We start from the raw sequence: 18,022 nt of genomic DNA on the forward strand, positions 1-18,022 counted from the left end.
ACAAACAGTTGCATCATTTTGCACAAGTTTGGTTGACAACAACTGAGTTATTAATTTCTTAATTTTACTGCTATCATGTAAGTTAACCACAAATTGGATCAATTTTAAATGAAGACCATCATTTAACATTTTATAAATACATTCTAAGACCTCATATTCATTACCATTACCAATTAATAATTCCCAAGACATAATTAAAGCTTCATCTTGCATATCTGAAGCAGATATGCCTAATTGTTCCAATGATTCTATGATTATATTTGTGCATATTCCATTAATTAATGTATGCCTAAGAAAATCATTCAGTCTATCACTGCCACAATGTTGAATATACAATTTCAAGTATTCATCCACAGTGTCAGTAGAAATAGTAGTGTCTTTCAAATAGATCCCTAATAATTTATCACAAGCATTTTTCAATTCAGAGCATTTATATAAATTTGATCTATTTTTATTTATCCAATCATTATGAAGATTATTCTCAAGAACACTTTCTTTACCTATTTCATATGCTTTTGCAATTGTACTTTCAATAAAGTGAGCACATTCAAAAGCTTTAGTAATATTTTCAATGTTTGTTTCTTCACTCACACTTGGATTCTCTATGAGTACAAAAAATATATCAAACATTCTCAATATTACATGGAAATCTTGTTCTGACATATCTGTGTTAATTTTGACACGTGTGAAAAATAATTTCAAACTGTTATCATTTAATAATGGATCACATCAATTACTAAACTTACACTTTGAATGGAAGTTTTGGATCAGAGGTAAGAGTTATTTTAAAAGTAACTTTTGACCTGTAACAAATTAATGCTCCCGTTATTCTATTGTTAAGTAATTTTATTAAGTTAAATCATAAACATTAATGAAACATATGTTTAATAGAACATGTACACATTTCAAAATTATGTATTCATTTAAATGTATGCTATATTTTTATCGGTTTTTTTTTTAAATTTTAGCGATCAAAATACGTACGCCATAATTGTTTAATACTGCTTTAATAAAAAAAATAGAACTTTTGTATGCACGATTTACTTTTAAAGAAACAATAACCTTAAGCAAATCTCAACACTTGATTGCTATGCAGGATACTCAACATGGAACACATGATGTGTATAATGCGCACGCGTGCACATTAAACATTACTACACTATAGCAGTATTTTTAAATTTATTAAAACTTAACATTTTTGTACCATATCTATTTTGCATTTACTAATAGCAATTATTTCCTACATTGTTCTAATAATACAACATTAAAATTTATGTTCATTTAAAAACATGCTTCGCAAATAGTACGCATTTTTTTATCAAATGTAAGTTTAAATTCTTCGTTAATGAAACTTTACCGATAAAAATATAATTAAAAAAAACGCATTTAAATATATTAAATATATTTTTACAATTTTGAATTTCGTATTAAGTGCCTACCTTCACTACGGTAAAGTCTAACGTTTACAATTTATGACGTGTCGTGTAATTCAATTTACGTAAATCTCATATATGTATATAGAACCTTTTTTTAAATACTCTTCAATTAAAATATTTCATACACTTACTCCATTTGTTAAATTGATATACTATCGCACTTCGCAAACCATTTAATGTAGATAACATAACAAGGAAAACACATAGTCGTTAGAAATCTGATTGTAGTAATTATCCAATAAAAATTATAGAATTAATTGATGTTTACTATGTAACACCTTTAATGCTACGTTCTTTTAGTAATTAATTAAAAAGAGTTGCACGGTTAAAGAGCTTCAAGATCGCCACGTTACGGCTTATCGCTTCGCAAGTGGTGTGATTGTGCCGTTAATGTTGCACCAGTGTATTGCACTCCATAGTTTCGGTGCATTAATTTCTATCTACGACACGATACAATAGCTAGTAGCGCGTAGAACGCGTCCCAAGAAGTAACACAGTCTAAATATTACGGGAAAGTTTATTATTTTTCGCGCGGTTCGAACGGCACAGGAAAGAAAACGTACCGTAAAGGTTAGATACATTGGGAAAAAACGACGAGCTGACTATCCAATGCAAGTTCGATAAAATAGTTATCAGGTTTACTTGCAGACAGTAAAGCCAGACGCAGAATGGATAATAGTAAAGTGGATGATGAGAATCAGCGTAATATTAATGATGGGGACTGGATTTGCCCCGATTCTCAGTACGTAATTTTGTGGGAACGTCGTCGCCTTGTATGAAATCAGCTTTATCCTTTATAATCGAATTTTGTGCACAATATACAATCGTGGTATTTAATTGTCAACTCTATTGTGTCATTATTGTTTGTATTATTGCTATGTTGATATGAAATATGTATTTTAATGGATAACTTAATTGGCTGATACCACTGATTTTGTAATAAATTCTTTGATAAGGAGTAATATTATTTAGTTAGTAAAAATATGAAGTATTAAATACATACAGTGATTAGTGCAATATCTGTTTGACATTAGTGATATTATTTTTGTAATTTAATTTAATTTGTCTGTATTTTAATGTTTGTCATGTTAAGCTTTATTTACATTACAGTAAAGAAATGTACTTATAAAATAAAATAAAATAATAAAAAGATCCTGAAACATGTTAGATATCAATATTTGAACTATTATTATTATATAAGGTGGTCTCTTAAAAGTGTTTAATTTTTCAGATGTGCCAATGTAAATTTTGCAAGAAGAAATTCTTGTAACCGATGTGGAAAAGGTATATAAAAGTTGATATGGTAATGTATGAAATGGTTTCTTTATAACTTTCCTTAAAATAACATTTCATCAATAATGTATGTCTGTTGTAATTTTAGTGCTACTGTACTAATGTTACAATACATAATGTTACGTGTATGTATTTGTTAACAAAAGATATTTTCATGCAGACAGAGGAGAATGCCCTAAGAAAAAAAAGTTAGGACAAGAAATTGGCAAAGCTGCTGCAGAGAAAAGTAGAGGATTGTTCAGGTAGATGGTAGAAATCTAAGAACAAATATAATACAAAAATGAATTCTCTGTTATATTAAGATTTCATATAGGAAATAAATTCAAAATAAATATTCTAAAAAAAATAGCATTGAAAATGGGTATTAGAACTGTAATTTTATCATTACTTTTATTTAAATGATTAATAATTTCACTTTAATAATATACAGAGTTGTACAATGTGTCATATATCTTTCTTTAACTTTCAATATACCTTATATTTTTATAGAATATTTACAAGAAATAAATATTATCGATAAATGAGTAACAAAATGAGTAAGTGATCGCGTTTTATGATATCTTTATGTTTTAGTGCTGATGATTGGCAGTGCAGTAAGTGTGGAAACGTAAATTGGGCTCGACGACAGCAGTGCAACATGTGTAATGCGCCAAAATTTGGTGAAATCGAAGAGCGTACGGGGTATGGAGGAGGATACAATGACCGGGGAGTTGTTGAATACAAAGAAAGGAGAGACGAGGATGACGAATACGATGAATTCGGGCGTCGTAAGAAAAAACGAAAGATCGAAAATCGCTCGGATGATGATTCCAAAGATTCTAGGTATAGCAGTCCACCGCGTAATAAATCTAAGGACGAGGTTGAAAGACACGAAGTGGAAAATGAAGAAGACCAAAATGTAATTGAACACACTTATTTCAACATACAATAATACAATGAAAATATTAACCAAATAAAATTTTCAATTTCAGAACGAAGACGAAGAGGAGGAAGATGATGAAGAAGATGGCGATTTATCCAAATATGATCTTAGCGAATGGGATGACTTTGCGGTTAAGAAAAAGTAAAATTTCATATGATTAATGTTTGTACTGCGAGTACATTACACGTTGTTAATTTTCAGTACAAATGGGAGCTAAAAGAGTGAAATGAAAAATGTTGCAATCATTAGAGTATTCTTTTGGCCAAACCAGAAAAAAAGCTAATAAATGTTTTTACATAAACGTAACATTGTTTTTACAGAGACAGAGATGATTGGCGCGATTCGGGAACATCCAGTCAATGAGAAGCTGCGCAGAAGGAAAGGTTTGACTTGGGTTTCGGGTATAAAATTGATTGCGACAATGAATTGCGATATTGATCGATGAAATTGCTAAAGCGACACTTTTGCCTTGTGCCTTTAGAAACAGTATTATTTCCTATAGTAAACCATAGTAGATATTAGATTAATAATGGCATGATCAAAAGGAAGATGTAGATTTAGCAAGTCTGAAGGAATCACGATACAATACTCGTTAAGTAAATCATTTTTTACAGGTGAGAGGAAATCCCAAGAGCGAAAAAAGTTGCTCGACAATTAAGAGATATACACAACGCAACAAATTTAGTGATTTAGTAAGCACCTTTGGATAAAGTGATGGACAATATACGACTATATTGCAAAGGGAATCGATTAACAATAAGCTTTACACTTTGTGACTGAACTCATAGCTTCGTTGACTCTGTGGATGGAGAGTGAAATGTAGGTTACCTATTTGCGCAATATTGTCCTAAATATTGCCATAGTAAATGCGAAAAATTCGTAAAAATACCTTGACGCAGGTAGAATATTTCGCTAGTAAACGAAACAAAAAAAAAAGAAAAAACATACATGAAACCTGTAATTTTATGGATGATGTGTTGTTACACGGCTCGTTGTAAAAGCTCTGCATTACGAACTCTTAGAAAAAATCTTATTTCTAACTCAAAATATAAAGTCTTCGAGAAAGCTCTCTATCATCATGTTACGCTTTTAAAAAAGTTTCTACTTTTACGTTATCACAAACTCACGACGTTTTTGTCTAGCCATGTCACGGTTATTATTCGCTTAAATATTGCTCAAGCTGCTTCGAAAAAATTTTTCAGTTTTTTTTCTCGTCTCAGTCTTTCACATTTATTCTATCACTCTGTCTTTCTCTCTTTCCTTTTCCATGCATAACACCTAATGATTAAATAAACGTAATGTAGTATTAAAGAATCATTCCCTACTAATGAATATAGATATGTATTGATGTCTTCGGAATGAAGAGAAAAAGGATACGTTTTCTTGCTTTGACTATCACAGATCCGGGTAAGCTGGAAGCAGCCTGCTTTTTAAATTGAAAAGAAAATCATTGACATGAGGTTAATCATGTCCGAGAGAGCCTGTGTTCATTTCTCGTCAGGCGTAATATAATAAAAAGTTATCGAAAACTTTCTGACGCCCGTTCTCAGATAAACTACGAAACTCATTATCGATCAATTCTGATACTGACTTCTTGTAAATATCTTTATTTTTCATTTATAATAAAAATCATTCATCAACAACATAATTGTTCTTAGTCAATTATTCTTTTTTTTCTTATATCATTAAACTACGTGGGGTCATGATTATGCACAGTGTTGGTCACAAGGGAAGGGAGGAAGGAAAGTGGGGGGGAGGGAGATCGGTGAAGGGAATAGAAGGGACGGGCGATACTGTTTTTAAGGAGTATGTTGCAACAGGTATATATATCGTATATATGTACAATTATGAATTTGAGCTTGCTTGACTGCGTTTTTTTTTTAAGTATTTAGTGATAAAAGGAAGGATGAATTGTTCACCGGCGTATCTTCATTGTCGTTCCTTCGAAAGATTTCGTTAATTTCTCGCACAATTACTTTATCACGAGCAATTGTTCGAATAAAGGAAGCGGAGACGCATTTTTATATATATATCCATCTTTGCCTTTTTCATTTTTTCGTTCGTTCACACGTTCTTCCTTTTTCTTTTCTTTTCAGTTTTATTTGTTTTCTGATCCACGAAAGTCTCTAGCAATGATCACCGTATATTCCGATCGACGAAATAACGATTACTACGAAGAAAATCAGATTTTACATTAGTATTTACAATGAATCGCGCGCAACGCTATGACGCAACGTTATAATCGTAATATGTTTCCAATTTTTACAGAGAGAGAGAGAATTCTGATTACGAAAACAATGTCTCTAAGACGATGGAACAGATTCTTTTTGGAGACGACGCGGAGAGAAGACATTAAAAGCGGCTTTTAATGTCGTGATCCTCAGAATAAAACGCTTATCGATATAATAACACATACATAAACAACACCGTAAATAAAGAATTGAACGAGAAGACTCGTTACACGCCAGTCACGCGACATAACCATTCCCCGGCGAGAACGATATATACCGTTTTTTTTTCTTTTAATTATTCTCGATAATTATCCATCACATCAACATTAGAACCCTTAACAAATTCGACATCGTATCTGTCCTTTACAAGTTAATCGCGCATTAATTTTATAAACCTTTACATTTCTCCGAAAAACGTGTGTATCTCTGTGTGTGTCTCTATGTGTGCATATGTTCCATTCTCATGAATTCAATCAGAATTGTCCTCGGAGGCAAATAAAACGCAACTCGTTGAAAAAAGGATACGGAAAGGCCACCACGATCGTAAATAATCGCCGTCGCGATACATCGATTCTCTCGATCAAGCGATATTTTTTTATTTCGGCATGAAGAACTGCTGATGCGAATGCGAGTTCGGCGGCGGATGGAGGTTAGGATGCGGTGGTCCGCTACCCCTCGTCCCGGTGGCGTACAGTTGTTGCTGGAAGTTGTGGAATTGTTGAGCATAATTCGGATCAGACATGCTTGGCCCACTACCGACGAACGGGCTGTTCTTGAAATTACTAGTAGCACCACCCATGCTCGGAGGTAATGGTTGAGTCGCATCCGGTGGCGGACCCAGTCCCATAGGGCTGCCCTTACTGCCGGATACGTACATGCCGGGGTTCGGTTGGTTGGGAACTTGAGACACCATGTCAGGTGGGAAGACTTTATCCGGGTCCATCGAACCGCCTGGAAAGACACCACCGCCAACCATGTGCTGCATTCGCATTAGATTAGGCTGAGGTCTCATGTTGCCCACTGGTCTCATCGAGGGATGTACACCGACCGATGTGTTCATCGATTGCCCGTCCATCCTCGGTGAGCCACCCATGCCGGGAAGTCCGCCGCTCATAGTCGATGGCATACCGCTATGCGGGCCCATACTATTAGGTACGCAACCATTCGGGAAGTACTGGAGATTTACAGATGGTGTGCCCATCTTTGACTCTAAATTAGACAGGGGATTGGTGAATCGTTGAAGGAAGTCTAAGCTTGGAGGCCCTCTAGGTGTGTGACCGACGTTGGGCCTCGCTGGTAGGTATTGTATAGTGTTAGGAGCACTAGGTTTTACTTGAACGTTCGCTCCGTTGTAAGGACTAGGACCAGTTACGTGTCCAGTCATTAATCTAGGTGGTGGTGCGTGAGGATCACCGCCTGGATACGCGCTACCGGCGTTACCAGAATGGCTACTCATCATACCATGACCCATTATAGGATGTCCCATTTTGCTAGGTACTCCGGGACTTCCCGTGTGCGAAGTAGTCGGACTATAGCTTGTCGGTGGTCCTGCAAGACCCATGCACATTCCTCCTACTTCGCCCGGTTCGCTGGTTGGGCCACCCATGTGACAGCTTCCGTTCATCTCGCCTCCCATTTGCATCATATGCATGCCGTGGGGATTACCAAACTGCATCATCCCAGTGTTTCCGGAGTGAATAGGTCCTTCGTTGCCTAGTGAATTGCTGGCTGCCGTGTTAGTGAGCTGCTGGCTCATCTGGGCCAAAGAGGTGATGGGATCGAAGTGATTTGTACTCATCGCGGTTAAACTGCCGAGTCGCCCTCCGATATTGTTGGGATTTAGAGGCACATTGTCTGAAGGTTGACTCACGTTTATAGACGGTCTTCCGCAGGGAAAGGAGGCGCTTGGACCTCCTAGAGGAGGCACCACAGTTGAGTTCCCAGAATTACTTTGATTCGCAACTGTAGACTGTTGTTGTTGCTGAGGTGGCTGTTGTGGTTGTTGTTGTGGCTGCTGTTGCTGCTGAGGCTGTTGCTGTTGTTGAGACTGACTTTGTTGCTGTTGAGTATCTTTTGTCGATGGCGGAGATGTGTCAGGTTTCGTAGTAGGTGATGCCGGTACTGTTCTTGGAGGACCCATACTGTCCGGTATATTTGTATTATGCGGCGCTGGACTACTTTGTGCACTCGCGCTCGACTTGTTCCCTGGTTTTCCAGGATCTACTGGAGTATGGGGAGCACCATTTCCAGGTGTGTGCGGAGTATGCGGAGTGTGTGGACTATGCAAGGAGCCAGTGAAACCACGATTCATGCTATCCATCTGAACTGGACTCGCACCCTCAGATCTGGCTGGAAACTGATTATTACCGTCCAAACTTCCTGGTAGAATTCTGTTCGGTATTTCTGTGTTGCTGGCCGTGTTTCTAAAGACACAGAATAATGTAGAATTATATACCTTTAATTATATACATTTGGAAGTGAAAATGATAAAATTATAAAATGTACTCACGTGGATAAATTGCCATCTTTCAGACTTGTATTTGGTTGCTTCTGTATAGTTAACTCCTGTCCCTCGAAGGTGTTAAGATACTGAATCTGTTGAGGGCTCGGAACCGGCATCAGATTCGCTTCCTTAACACCTGCTGCGTTCACCGCTCCGGTGTGTTGCTGCTTTTGCTGGGCTAAGGATTGCAGCGTGCGGCAAAACATACCATCCACTATGTTGTAACACATAACATGATCAATTCACCGCGTAATAATTCTAAGCAGTGAACTTTTAACATATACTATGTAATAATTATATTGATCGTTTTTACTTAGTTGTTGCATTAAGATCCTTCGAATGCGATTCAACGTAAAATATTAATTTAACATATCAAATAGGATTTAAAAGAGATAATGTATTATTTCGATTATTAAGATTAAAAATAATTGCTTTATCTTTAATCTTACCATTTGGTGGTTGACTGGTGGGGAAGTCTAAAGCAGAGTCTTTTTGAGCAGTCGTTCCACTAGGGCTAAGCGTTGAGATGTGCGAATGAGAAACAGGCGTTCCTGGATTACTGTGATTAAGTCTCGTTGTCGATACGGCCGTTGCATTTCCAACTGTTGGATTCGGTGAATCTTGACTAGTCGGACTTTGTCCTGGTAGATGACTTGTTCTCTGATTACTAAGTTGAAACTGTCTGTTACAGTCTGCGGGTGAATTTAGGGCTGAACTCGCACGAGGTGACGGTAGTGACAAATTGCTGGTTGGATTGTTAGGTGATGAAGGATTTGGACTTTGTATCGCAATTGGTACACTCGCGGATCGGGTTGTTTGATGATATGGAGGCGGTGGTCCTTGACTACGCGGAACCCCTACCATATTAGCACCTCGTAATGGAACGCCAGTTCCAGGACTTCCAACACTAGTCTAATAAAATAAATATTACGTTAGCGTACACTGATATTTTTTAATTTATATATTTTTAATTTTTTTTACATTACTCTACCTTGTTTTTTCCATCAAGAAACTGATGTTGTAATTTATGCCAATCCATAGTTGGAGGACACTGAGTTGGTACAACTGAAGGAACATTCGTTGGAGGACACGTTGATACCGCTGTTCCTTGCGTTGTGTCTAACGCATTACCAGATTCTTCTTTATGCTCAGGAAATAACATCATTTGCATTTTCCTTATGGTCGCTAGTTGAACTTCTCGATGCTGCCTTTGTTGTGGGGTTAAATTTTCGTCTGGAACTTTCACACCTTGCAGTGATGGCTGTAAACTGCCTGGACCTGGACTGGTAGTACCTCCTAATAAATTGGGACTATGGCCCATTGTAGTACTATTAGGAGGTTGTGGATTTGCTGTAATAAAAGGTATGCTTCTAATGGCATAAAGTGTACACAAAAGGGGACTTGTAGAAAAAAAAAGATTGGAAACTCTTTCAACTACAAATACTAAATGCAAATGTAACTACATATTACCTGTATTACCAGGTGAATTTGGTACAAGGCAAGGCACATCAATATTTGCATCATCCAATGATGGTTCAGAATTACCAAGGGTATTACCACCATTTAAGTTCCTTAGATTAGGTTGTTCATTCCAGAATGGCGGAGCATTAGGGTCAAGAGCTGGTAGATCAGGAGGTTGCTCATTTTGAAAAGTATTGTTTGCACCTCCTTGGTGACCTTTTTGCTTCATCATTGCAAGATTATTTAACCATTGTGCAGGGTTTTGACGGAATTGATTTACTTTGTTTGGATGCTTCTGAAATAATAATATTACATTCTTATATTAACAAATGTCTGTGTAATATAGGTTTATCTTTATGAAATTCTTATACATACCTCTAAATATTTTTTAGTGCCAGGCTGTGCACAATGATAAGCAATAATCGATGGATATTGCCCTTGCAACACTGCATCTGCACCTTTATTTGCTAATGTTGTAGAAAATACAAAAATTTGACTTTGTTGTTGCATATATTGAGCTTCACCACTTCCTGTACTAGTTCCCATCTGTTTTCCAAGAACATTACTAACTAATGGCTGAATACCATCTGCAGTAATCACATTACCACTGCAATCTATAACAGAAAAAATAAAACAGATAAAATAATCACACAAACAAAATATTGATATAATAATATATAAAATATTCAGTAAGGACAGAAATTAAATCTATCCCTACCAGGTATATCATCCGTGGGATTATTATGATCACCTTCTTGCTTCACTGAGTTTAGAATTGGCTGATTTGCACTACTATTTTGATTCTCCCCTGACAATGTACCCTCCCCATTAGAGGGATCCAAACAAGGATCCCTAGGACATTCTGTGGTATCTTCTCCAGTTGTATCATCATTGTTGGCTCCGGTACCCTCTTCCTTGATCTTCACTGGATCTGTGTCAGGCTCCTCTTTGACAACAGTAGTTGGTACGCAGCTTGGTTCGCTGGGCTTCTTTTCTGTTTTCATCTTTGAAGCTTACTGGAGAATTATCCTGTCAGACCTTGGTCAGCTGAGTAAGAATCAAACACATGGCCACTATCGTCCGCAACGTGCGGCGTAACAACGTATTCGAATCCGTGGTAGAGGTTAACAACGAAATTATCGTTGACCGGTATCGTGCGAACGTGTCCTTAAAAAACGGTGTAGAACAGCACTCTCGAGGAAGGCATGTCCGTGGATCTGTTATTTCCCCGATGGTAAATGTTCTGGTGACCGTCGGTTCAGCGCGTTCCCAGTCATTTAATTAGCTAACCGCGGAATCGGATTCCTACGCATGAAGGAATCTCGGTTGTCAGCGGGCGACTGATACAGGAATACGAAAGTAAGACCAATACCACGAAGGTATCGAGACGAAGAAAATATCTAAATGTCACCCTCGTCTCCGCGGCAAGCGCATAGCGTACCTCCGGCTCTAATGTCGCACGGAACACCACGTTGTAACCGCGAAAGACGTGTCCAAAACATAGAACGGGGGCCAATGCACGCTGCACTCAAATTTCTTTGCCATTCGCAAGCATTGTTCTCCAACTTTATTTGTCACTTCATGGTCGCTTTGATTATTTATTTCTTTTACGCACGGCTGCCAACTGCTCGTCGAAAGTTAGACATCGTTTTAACGCGCCTCGGAGAAGGAAGCGTTCATACCTTTCCGATAAATAGAAAAAGATGGAAAGACCGCACCAGGCGTACTTGACTCGTTCCTTACACTTGATCGCCTGCAGGGTTACTATTTTGGTCTTTCTTTGCTTGTATTTTCACCATTCTTTCGCAGCCACGCCGTGAGTATTCATATCCAATCCGCATACCTTTTATCTATTCTTTTGGCAAAGCGGACTTTTATTCACGACTGTATTCTCCCTAGACAGAGGCCGCATTTATTTAACGCGGAATCAAAACTCTGTAAAATTAAATTTGGAATACGCGAGAGGCCAGGGACGAATCAAGTGATAGCGGTGCCTGTGTGTTCTTTAACTTTCGTTACCTTTTTACTGTATGCATAACGTACAGTTCCCATATATGGATATACTTTCGAGGCGGTATTTTTAAAATGTAAAATAATATCGGAAAAAAATGATAAATTTGACGAGAATGTTAAGGGCGTGTACATTTTGTTAGTGTAAACGTTTCAGTCGAATGTAAATTATGGACGCATTATAGGCGTTGGTTAAATGGAAACATGAAGCGAAAAGTTTGAATTCTCGTGTTCTTTTATAATTACACGATTTATTTAGCGCAAATGAAACATAAGTGTTTTATGCGTGTTTTAAATGTGTGATGTTACGTATTATTTAAAGATTAGGCACCTCATGTACGTATACGTTGATGAGACATTATTAATGTTACTTAATTGTTATGTGACAAAAAATTTTTTTAAATTACAATAAAGTTTGTTTTAATCGTACTATATATCAGTAAACCATAACGTTTTAATGTGATTAATAATATAATAGCAAAATAGATATAACCTAGATTTTTTTATTTAAATCCTTTCATTTCATTTATACTTTAATTAATTATAACTATACTTTACAGACTAAAATAAGTTACACAAAAATGTCACAATTGGAACTAGATCCTCAATTTACACAAGGTTTACACCTTTTACATTCAACTAATAAAGATTCTGCAGAACAGCTACGGGCACTTCTAGATGAGGCGATCAAACAAAAATATGGGCCATCAAAGATGTTATCAAATGTGTTACACAAAAAGGTAATTAGATGAAAATTAAATTTGGACACATTATGCAGGGTTACCAAGAAAAAGTACTTGAATTAAAGTGATTTATATTAATTAAGATATTATACTTACAGAGTTAGTTCTGATATCAGGGCACTCATGAAGCATAGGAGATTTCATTCACGTAAAAAGATGTCCAGTACTTGATCCCTCTGTATGCACCATCATTTTTATTTATTTTCTGAACTTGTATTTCTTGGATTTTCTGTTTTTAGTATATGATGGAGGAACCAGTGCTGAGTGACCATAGCAGCAGCAGCAGTAGCAAAAAGAGCAAAAGTTCCTCTTCCTCTTCTTCAAAGCATTCAAGCAAATCAAGCAAAAACAGTTCCCCTGTGAATTTACCAACACGTGACACACCACCTGATATTATTCAGACTGATAATACTCTAGCACTAGAAATATTAGAAGATGATCTGACATGTGTTATTTGCAAAGGAATGGATGTTGGCGCAAGAAATAGACTTGTTGAATGTTTAGAGTGCCATTCTTTGTACCACCAGGAGTGTCATGTTCCACATATTTTAGATTCCCAGATAGATGTTCCAGGTCTGGTGTGGTACTGTTCAAACTGTCCCAAATCTCAGGTGTGTGTATTCACTCACATTACAATTTTGTTGTAACTTTTATCTGAGAATATTTGTATAATTCTAGAAAAATTTTAGAATAGAATAAAAACTATAAAGCAAAAGCAAATTCCTTTGTTCATTTACAGGCCTCAAAAGAAAGGAGCTCACCAAAAACAGTGATAGAAAGCAAGTCCAAAGAGCAGAAGAAATCAAACTCAAGTAAGCTCTCTACAATTAACAGATAAGTCTACATTTCTCAAAATGGAAAAACAATTCCTATTCTTTTAAATAGGTGGTGGAAACAAAGTAACACCAAATATTCATATTATAAGTGCAGATAGAAGATTGAAAGATATGATGAAGAAAGCCAAGCAAGACAAACGAAGCACAAACACCACTCAAAGTTCGAAAAACTCTTCATCCAGTACACCAGCATTGTCTTCAACGAAATCTCAGGAAAAATCACTATTGTACAAAATCAAGTCAGGTGTAGAATGAAACTCTTACTAATATAAATATTGCGACAATATTTTATGATATAGCAGAGACTCGAACAAATTTTACATTTCCGACTTTACAAGATAATTAGCCAATTAAAAAAAAATATTCACGATTAATGTTAAAGAACTTCTGATAGCAAAATTAATGTATTTTTCCAAAGATAGTATAAATAATCTTTAAACAAGTAACATTAATTTTATATACACCACAGAAGTTTCCAGTTTTGTGCTGAACCTAAGGTTTTTACTTTTTATACTGTTATACTTTGATCAGACAAACACAATTTTTTAATTTAATTTGTTACAAAGTATAACGAATATTACGCGTGATGTAATTTGATATTGTAACGTTTAACTAGAAGAATATAATTTTTTGTACAAATGTACATTGGTTTAAATACATAAATACAAATATGCAATTAAATGTCTGTAAAAATTTTTAAAACCACATTTTGACAAAAACAAAGTTAAACAGAAAAAAAAATATTTTGAAAATCGTAATATTGATCACGGGTATTTCGAAAGACAAATATTACGAGCATCGAGTTCATTTATAATACCAATATATTTTTGCAATTTTTCAAATGCTTATTTGTTTGTCCCTACGTCCCATTGAAAATTTGGCAAGAGTCATTTCGTTTTCGAGTGTTACTTAAAACCTACTTATATGCGAGATGGGGGGTTGAATGCTATTTACATAGGGCTTTTCTTTAGGGGTGCATCTACACGCGTATATCGATAGATATACGCTCTCACACACACACACTGACCGCCAGCAACGTAAAGCAGTATCACATACATACACACGTATCCACGCTGCACCTGTCGTTAACGTACACACACATTACGTGTAGGCTATACAACGAGAAAAAGATACATTCAAAAATTCACGAGAATGAAAACGAGCCCGTTTTACATTTTTTTCATACACAGTTCCCCAGATCGAATACATTCAAGTTATTCTTACAGGGAACAATCATCCCCCCATCCCTTTTTCCGAAGCTTAACAAAGAATAATCTTAAACTCGACACGACGTTTGGATTCGTCTATACTACGAAGCATGACATTACTAATCGACTCGTAAACCGCTGAACATTCCTCAGTTAATTACAATACAGTACAATACGTTGAATGCGGAATTGACAAGCTTTTCAGATGGATGGAGTCAACTGTCGAGCGTACAAATCATCGGGAAATTCTGCTCTATCGTGAGCGTTCCTCGACACTGCATTTAAATTTCAACATACCTTTGAATTTTACAAATTCCAGAATTAACATCCTTGACCATTTTAAACAATAAACAATGCACTTTATATATTTTAATTACAATATGGCTACTAATGGCTGTGTATTTTAAAGTAATTGCGTTAGATGTACTAAAATTTTAAACGCGTAGTTAAACAACTCAAGTACTAACCATGGTACTTCCGGTTCGAATAAAATCATTTGAATGCGTTGCATTTTTTTCTACATTATTCTAACTATTTTTCTGAATACAAGTATCGTAACGTTTTATGCAATGTCTGTATTTTTGAAATGCTTCAAGAAAACAGCAAAGTTTCATCGAGATTTGCATGTGCACAATATACATTAAAGTGTAACATGTTCCACGGCCTTCCATCGAATTGCGCTCGAACGTATGATGTACTTTACATACCGTACAAGATATTCTACACGACTTCTGCAAAATGAACGATCGTTAAAGATCTACCACACACTTGGCAGGAATTCTTTAACTTCAGACAATAGGGATGAGACGTATGTATATACGAATATGTGTGCAAGTATGTTAACATACGTCAATCTGTACTATGTAAAATGATATAAGTTAAAAAAGGTATGGTATGCCCTTATAAAAAACATAGATTCTTACATTGTGGACGTTACATAATATTATTCGAATTAGGATCGAACCTATTTAATATTTATAAAAAATGCAAATTAATTTTACAATTCCAACTTTTTCCATGCATTGATAAACAATTGAAGGATTAGCAATATGATCGTTCTAATGTACACACACATACAGCTTTAACACTTATTCGACTAAAATACACATTATCGCTTTTTATCGCCAGACATTTTTATTATGCACTTTATATAACAATAAAATGTTAATTCAATCTAGAATTTAAAGATAAGTTTCTAATACTCCGAAAAAAAATTTGTACTCGTACAAATAAAAACATTTTTCTACTACTACTATATTTATACATCCTAACAATTAGTAGAATAGATTTTTTCTATAATTTTAGTAAAAATTTCATATTGAATTATTCAACTATTTTATTTTAATCATTAAGTTAATAAAATTTCATTGACAAAAAAGTTAATCTTTTATAGGATGTTTGATACGAAAAAAAATTTACAAATGATTGCACAATTAGAAAAATTAATTATAATTTTACAATTTGTGAATAATCAATGTACGAATACAATTTCTACTTTGAAAACGTTTAATAAGTCTCCTTTAAATAATAGAAATATTAATTTTTAGTCTATCATTTCAGTTTATTTTATTCTAAATAGTTGAATTAAAAATATCTCATGGGCGATAAAGTGTGATAAAGACCTAAAGATGGAATTTTCAAAAATTTTGATATTGCTCCAACTAAATTGTGTATATGTATGACACATAATTTGCACAATGTTTAAATGTAGCATAAATATTTACGCTAGTAGAATCAGAGTATAAGACTTGTTGAAGTAGATTCATTACTCCAATTAAATGTTAAAATTACTGAAGATTGAAGTCAGAAATCGACTTTTTAATTTTATTTTGGAAGACTACATCCAATAGTTTGATACGATCAAAATGAATGCAAACACTATTCACAAGAATGTTCTGTTTCATAAATTTATTAGAAAAAGAGAATCATTGCTTGCACAAACAAGGTTCCTTCTAATTGTTGGAAAGACATGTATGTTCTGAATTTTTCTATGTAATCAGTATGTATTCTACTCTACATATAAAGTAGAGGAAGAATATACCTAATGTATTTTGTAAATATGAATATTATTTTCTTCTTTTATACATTCATTTGTTTTATACAAGAGTGAATATTTGATTTCAAATATGCTTGTGTAAGGTGTAATATTTTTGTATGCAAAAATCATGAACAAATTCAAGCAAGCAGTATGTTCATACTTATTTTTTTAAACTGCAATCAAACAAGTACTACTTTTTTTACTGAAACTTTAATAGAATCGTTTGGATTAAAAAGCTTGCTTTGCATTGTTTAAATTATTAAACAAAAAAGATCATTATATTCTTCGCTATAAACTCATTGTACAAATATAATATGTTCAACAAATAAAAATACTTGGCAAAAAAATCATTCTAAACTTACAGTACGCGTTTTATAATTCAATATACAAGAAAGTTAATCTTAATTCCATTACGACATGGTACTTTAAATACATGTATAAAATAATGTATTTAGAACATTATATAAAAGAAATGACAACAGAATAAATATATAAATATGATCAAAGCTCGTGGATACTAAGTTTCATTGTACATTCTGTTATCATTTGTTCCATACTAGCGATTATTGTATTGCATGAAATGCGCATTGGAAAAATGTGATGTACAAGAAAATTAAATTATTACAGAGTAAAGATGAGCGACGTTCACCTTTCTTCTACCTGAACGAGAACTTTCATGGAACGACCTAACGTTTCAAGATTGCAAACGCGTGTTTCACATCTGTTGAAAGAAACATAAATACGCGTACAGTCATGGACGTACTTGAAAGAAAGTGATACATTGAATCACATAGGACAGATTGACGTACTACCATTTCTCGTATAAGATAATTCGTTCGTCGGAATATAAATAAATACAATACATATAATAGAGAGATACATAGGTTGATGGTCATCAATAGGAAACCTGGGGGCCGGTATAGTAGATGAAATACACAGGAGTGTTAATTAAGTACAAGAGTGAGCTTGAACCCCAGCTTTCCCAGACCTACCATTGACGTAAATTGTCAAATAATCAACCCCGCGGTTCAATCGGACGTTTAAGTAGGTCTGTTCCGGTGTAAACAGTTCGTAAAAGCGCATGGAGAAAAATTGGCAGTGCGCAGTGGGCAGTGAATTCAACCGTTAAATACATATACGTTGGAATAATGAATAATATTGAGAGATAATTAAATGCTTCCTTATAAAAAAATGCAACTTTCCAACAGAGGCAGTCTTATGTGAACTAAAATGGCGGCATAATCCCAAGAAAATACTGTTCATCGTTGTGTGTCTTATTAAATCGTTTCTTCTTTCTTTTTCGCTGCGTTTAACCACGACAATATTGACCAATTGGCGAAA

At 35.1% G+C, this 18,022-nt stretch overlaps 3 protein-coding genes across 3 annotated transcripts in view; 1 reads left to right on the forward strand and 2 right to left on the reverse strand.

Annotated features, from left to right (window-relative positions):
- The window catches only part of LOC108572495 (ubiquitin-fold modifier 1), a 1,634-nt gene extending 629 nt beyond the window's left edge, over positions 1-1,005 (reverse strand). The window contains exons 1-2 of the mRNA XM_017934745.1: positions 985-1,005; positions 747-803 (exon numbers count right to left, since the gene is read on the reverse strand). Of these exons, the coding sequence (XP_017790234.1) occupies positions 747-803; positions 985-989 (62 nt within the window). The 5' untranslated portion in view covers positions 990-1,005. The remainder of the gene's footprint in view (positions 1-746; positions 804-984) is intronic.
- Positions 1,006-1,823: 818 nt separating this feature from the next.
- On the forward strand, positions 1,824-13,690 carry LOC108572213. The gene is made up of 18 exons (XM_017934413.1): positions 1,824-2,178; positions 2,668-2,720; positions 2,890-2,971; positions 3,303-3,603; positions 3,701-3,792; positions 3,853-3,863; positions 3,972-4,045; positions 7,851-7,979; positions 9,077-9,196; positions 9,427-9,566; positions 9,641-9,747; positions 9,868-10,020; positions 10,679-10,897; positions 11,544-11,662; positions 12,417-12,596; positions 12,839-13,210; positions 13,339-13,411; positions 13,485-13,690. The coding sequence occupies exons 1-18, from the start codon at positions 2,105-2,107 to the stop codon at positions 13,688-13,690; spliced, it is 2,505 nt and encodes an 834-aa protein (XP_017789902.1). The 5' UTR covers positions 1,824-2,104.
- On the reverse strand, positions 6,216-11,002 carry LOC108572494 (protein BCL9 homolog). Its single transcript, XM_017934744.1, has 7 exons — positions 10,565-11,002; positions 10,222-10,460; positions 9,856-10,141; positions 9,377-9,735; positions 8,835-9,297; positions 8,392-8,599; positions 6,216-8,305 (listed from the first exon to the last, which is right to left on the reverse strand). Exons 1-7 carry the CDS (start codon positions 10,848-10,850, stop codon positions 6,478-6,480), a joined length of 3,669 nt encoding a protein of 1,222 aa, XP_017790233.1. The 5' UTR covers positions 10,851-11,002; the 3' UTR covers positions 6,216-6,477.
- Positions 13,691-18,022: the final 4,332 nt, after the last annotated feature.

The sequence above is a fragment of the Habropoda laboriosa genome, unplaced genomic scaffold (assembly GCF_001263275.1).
Source record: "Habropoda laboriosa isolate 0110345459 unplaced genomic scaffold, ASM126327v1 scaffold65, whole genome shotgun sequence".
In the NCBI taxonomy this organism is placed as follows: domain Eukaryota; kingdom Metazoa; phylum Arthropoda; class Insecta; order Hymenoptera; family Apidae; genus Habropoda; species Habropoda laboriosa.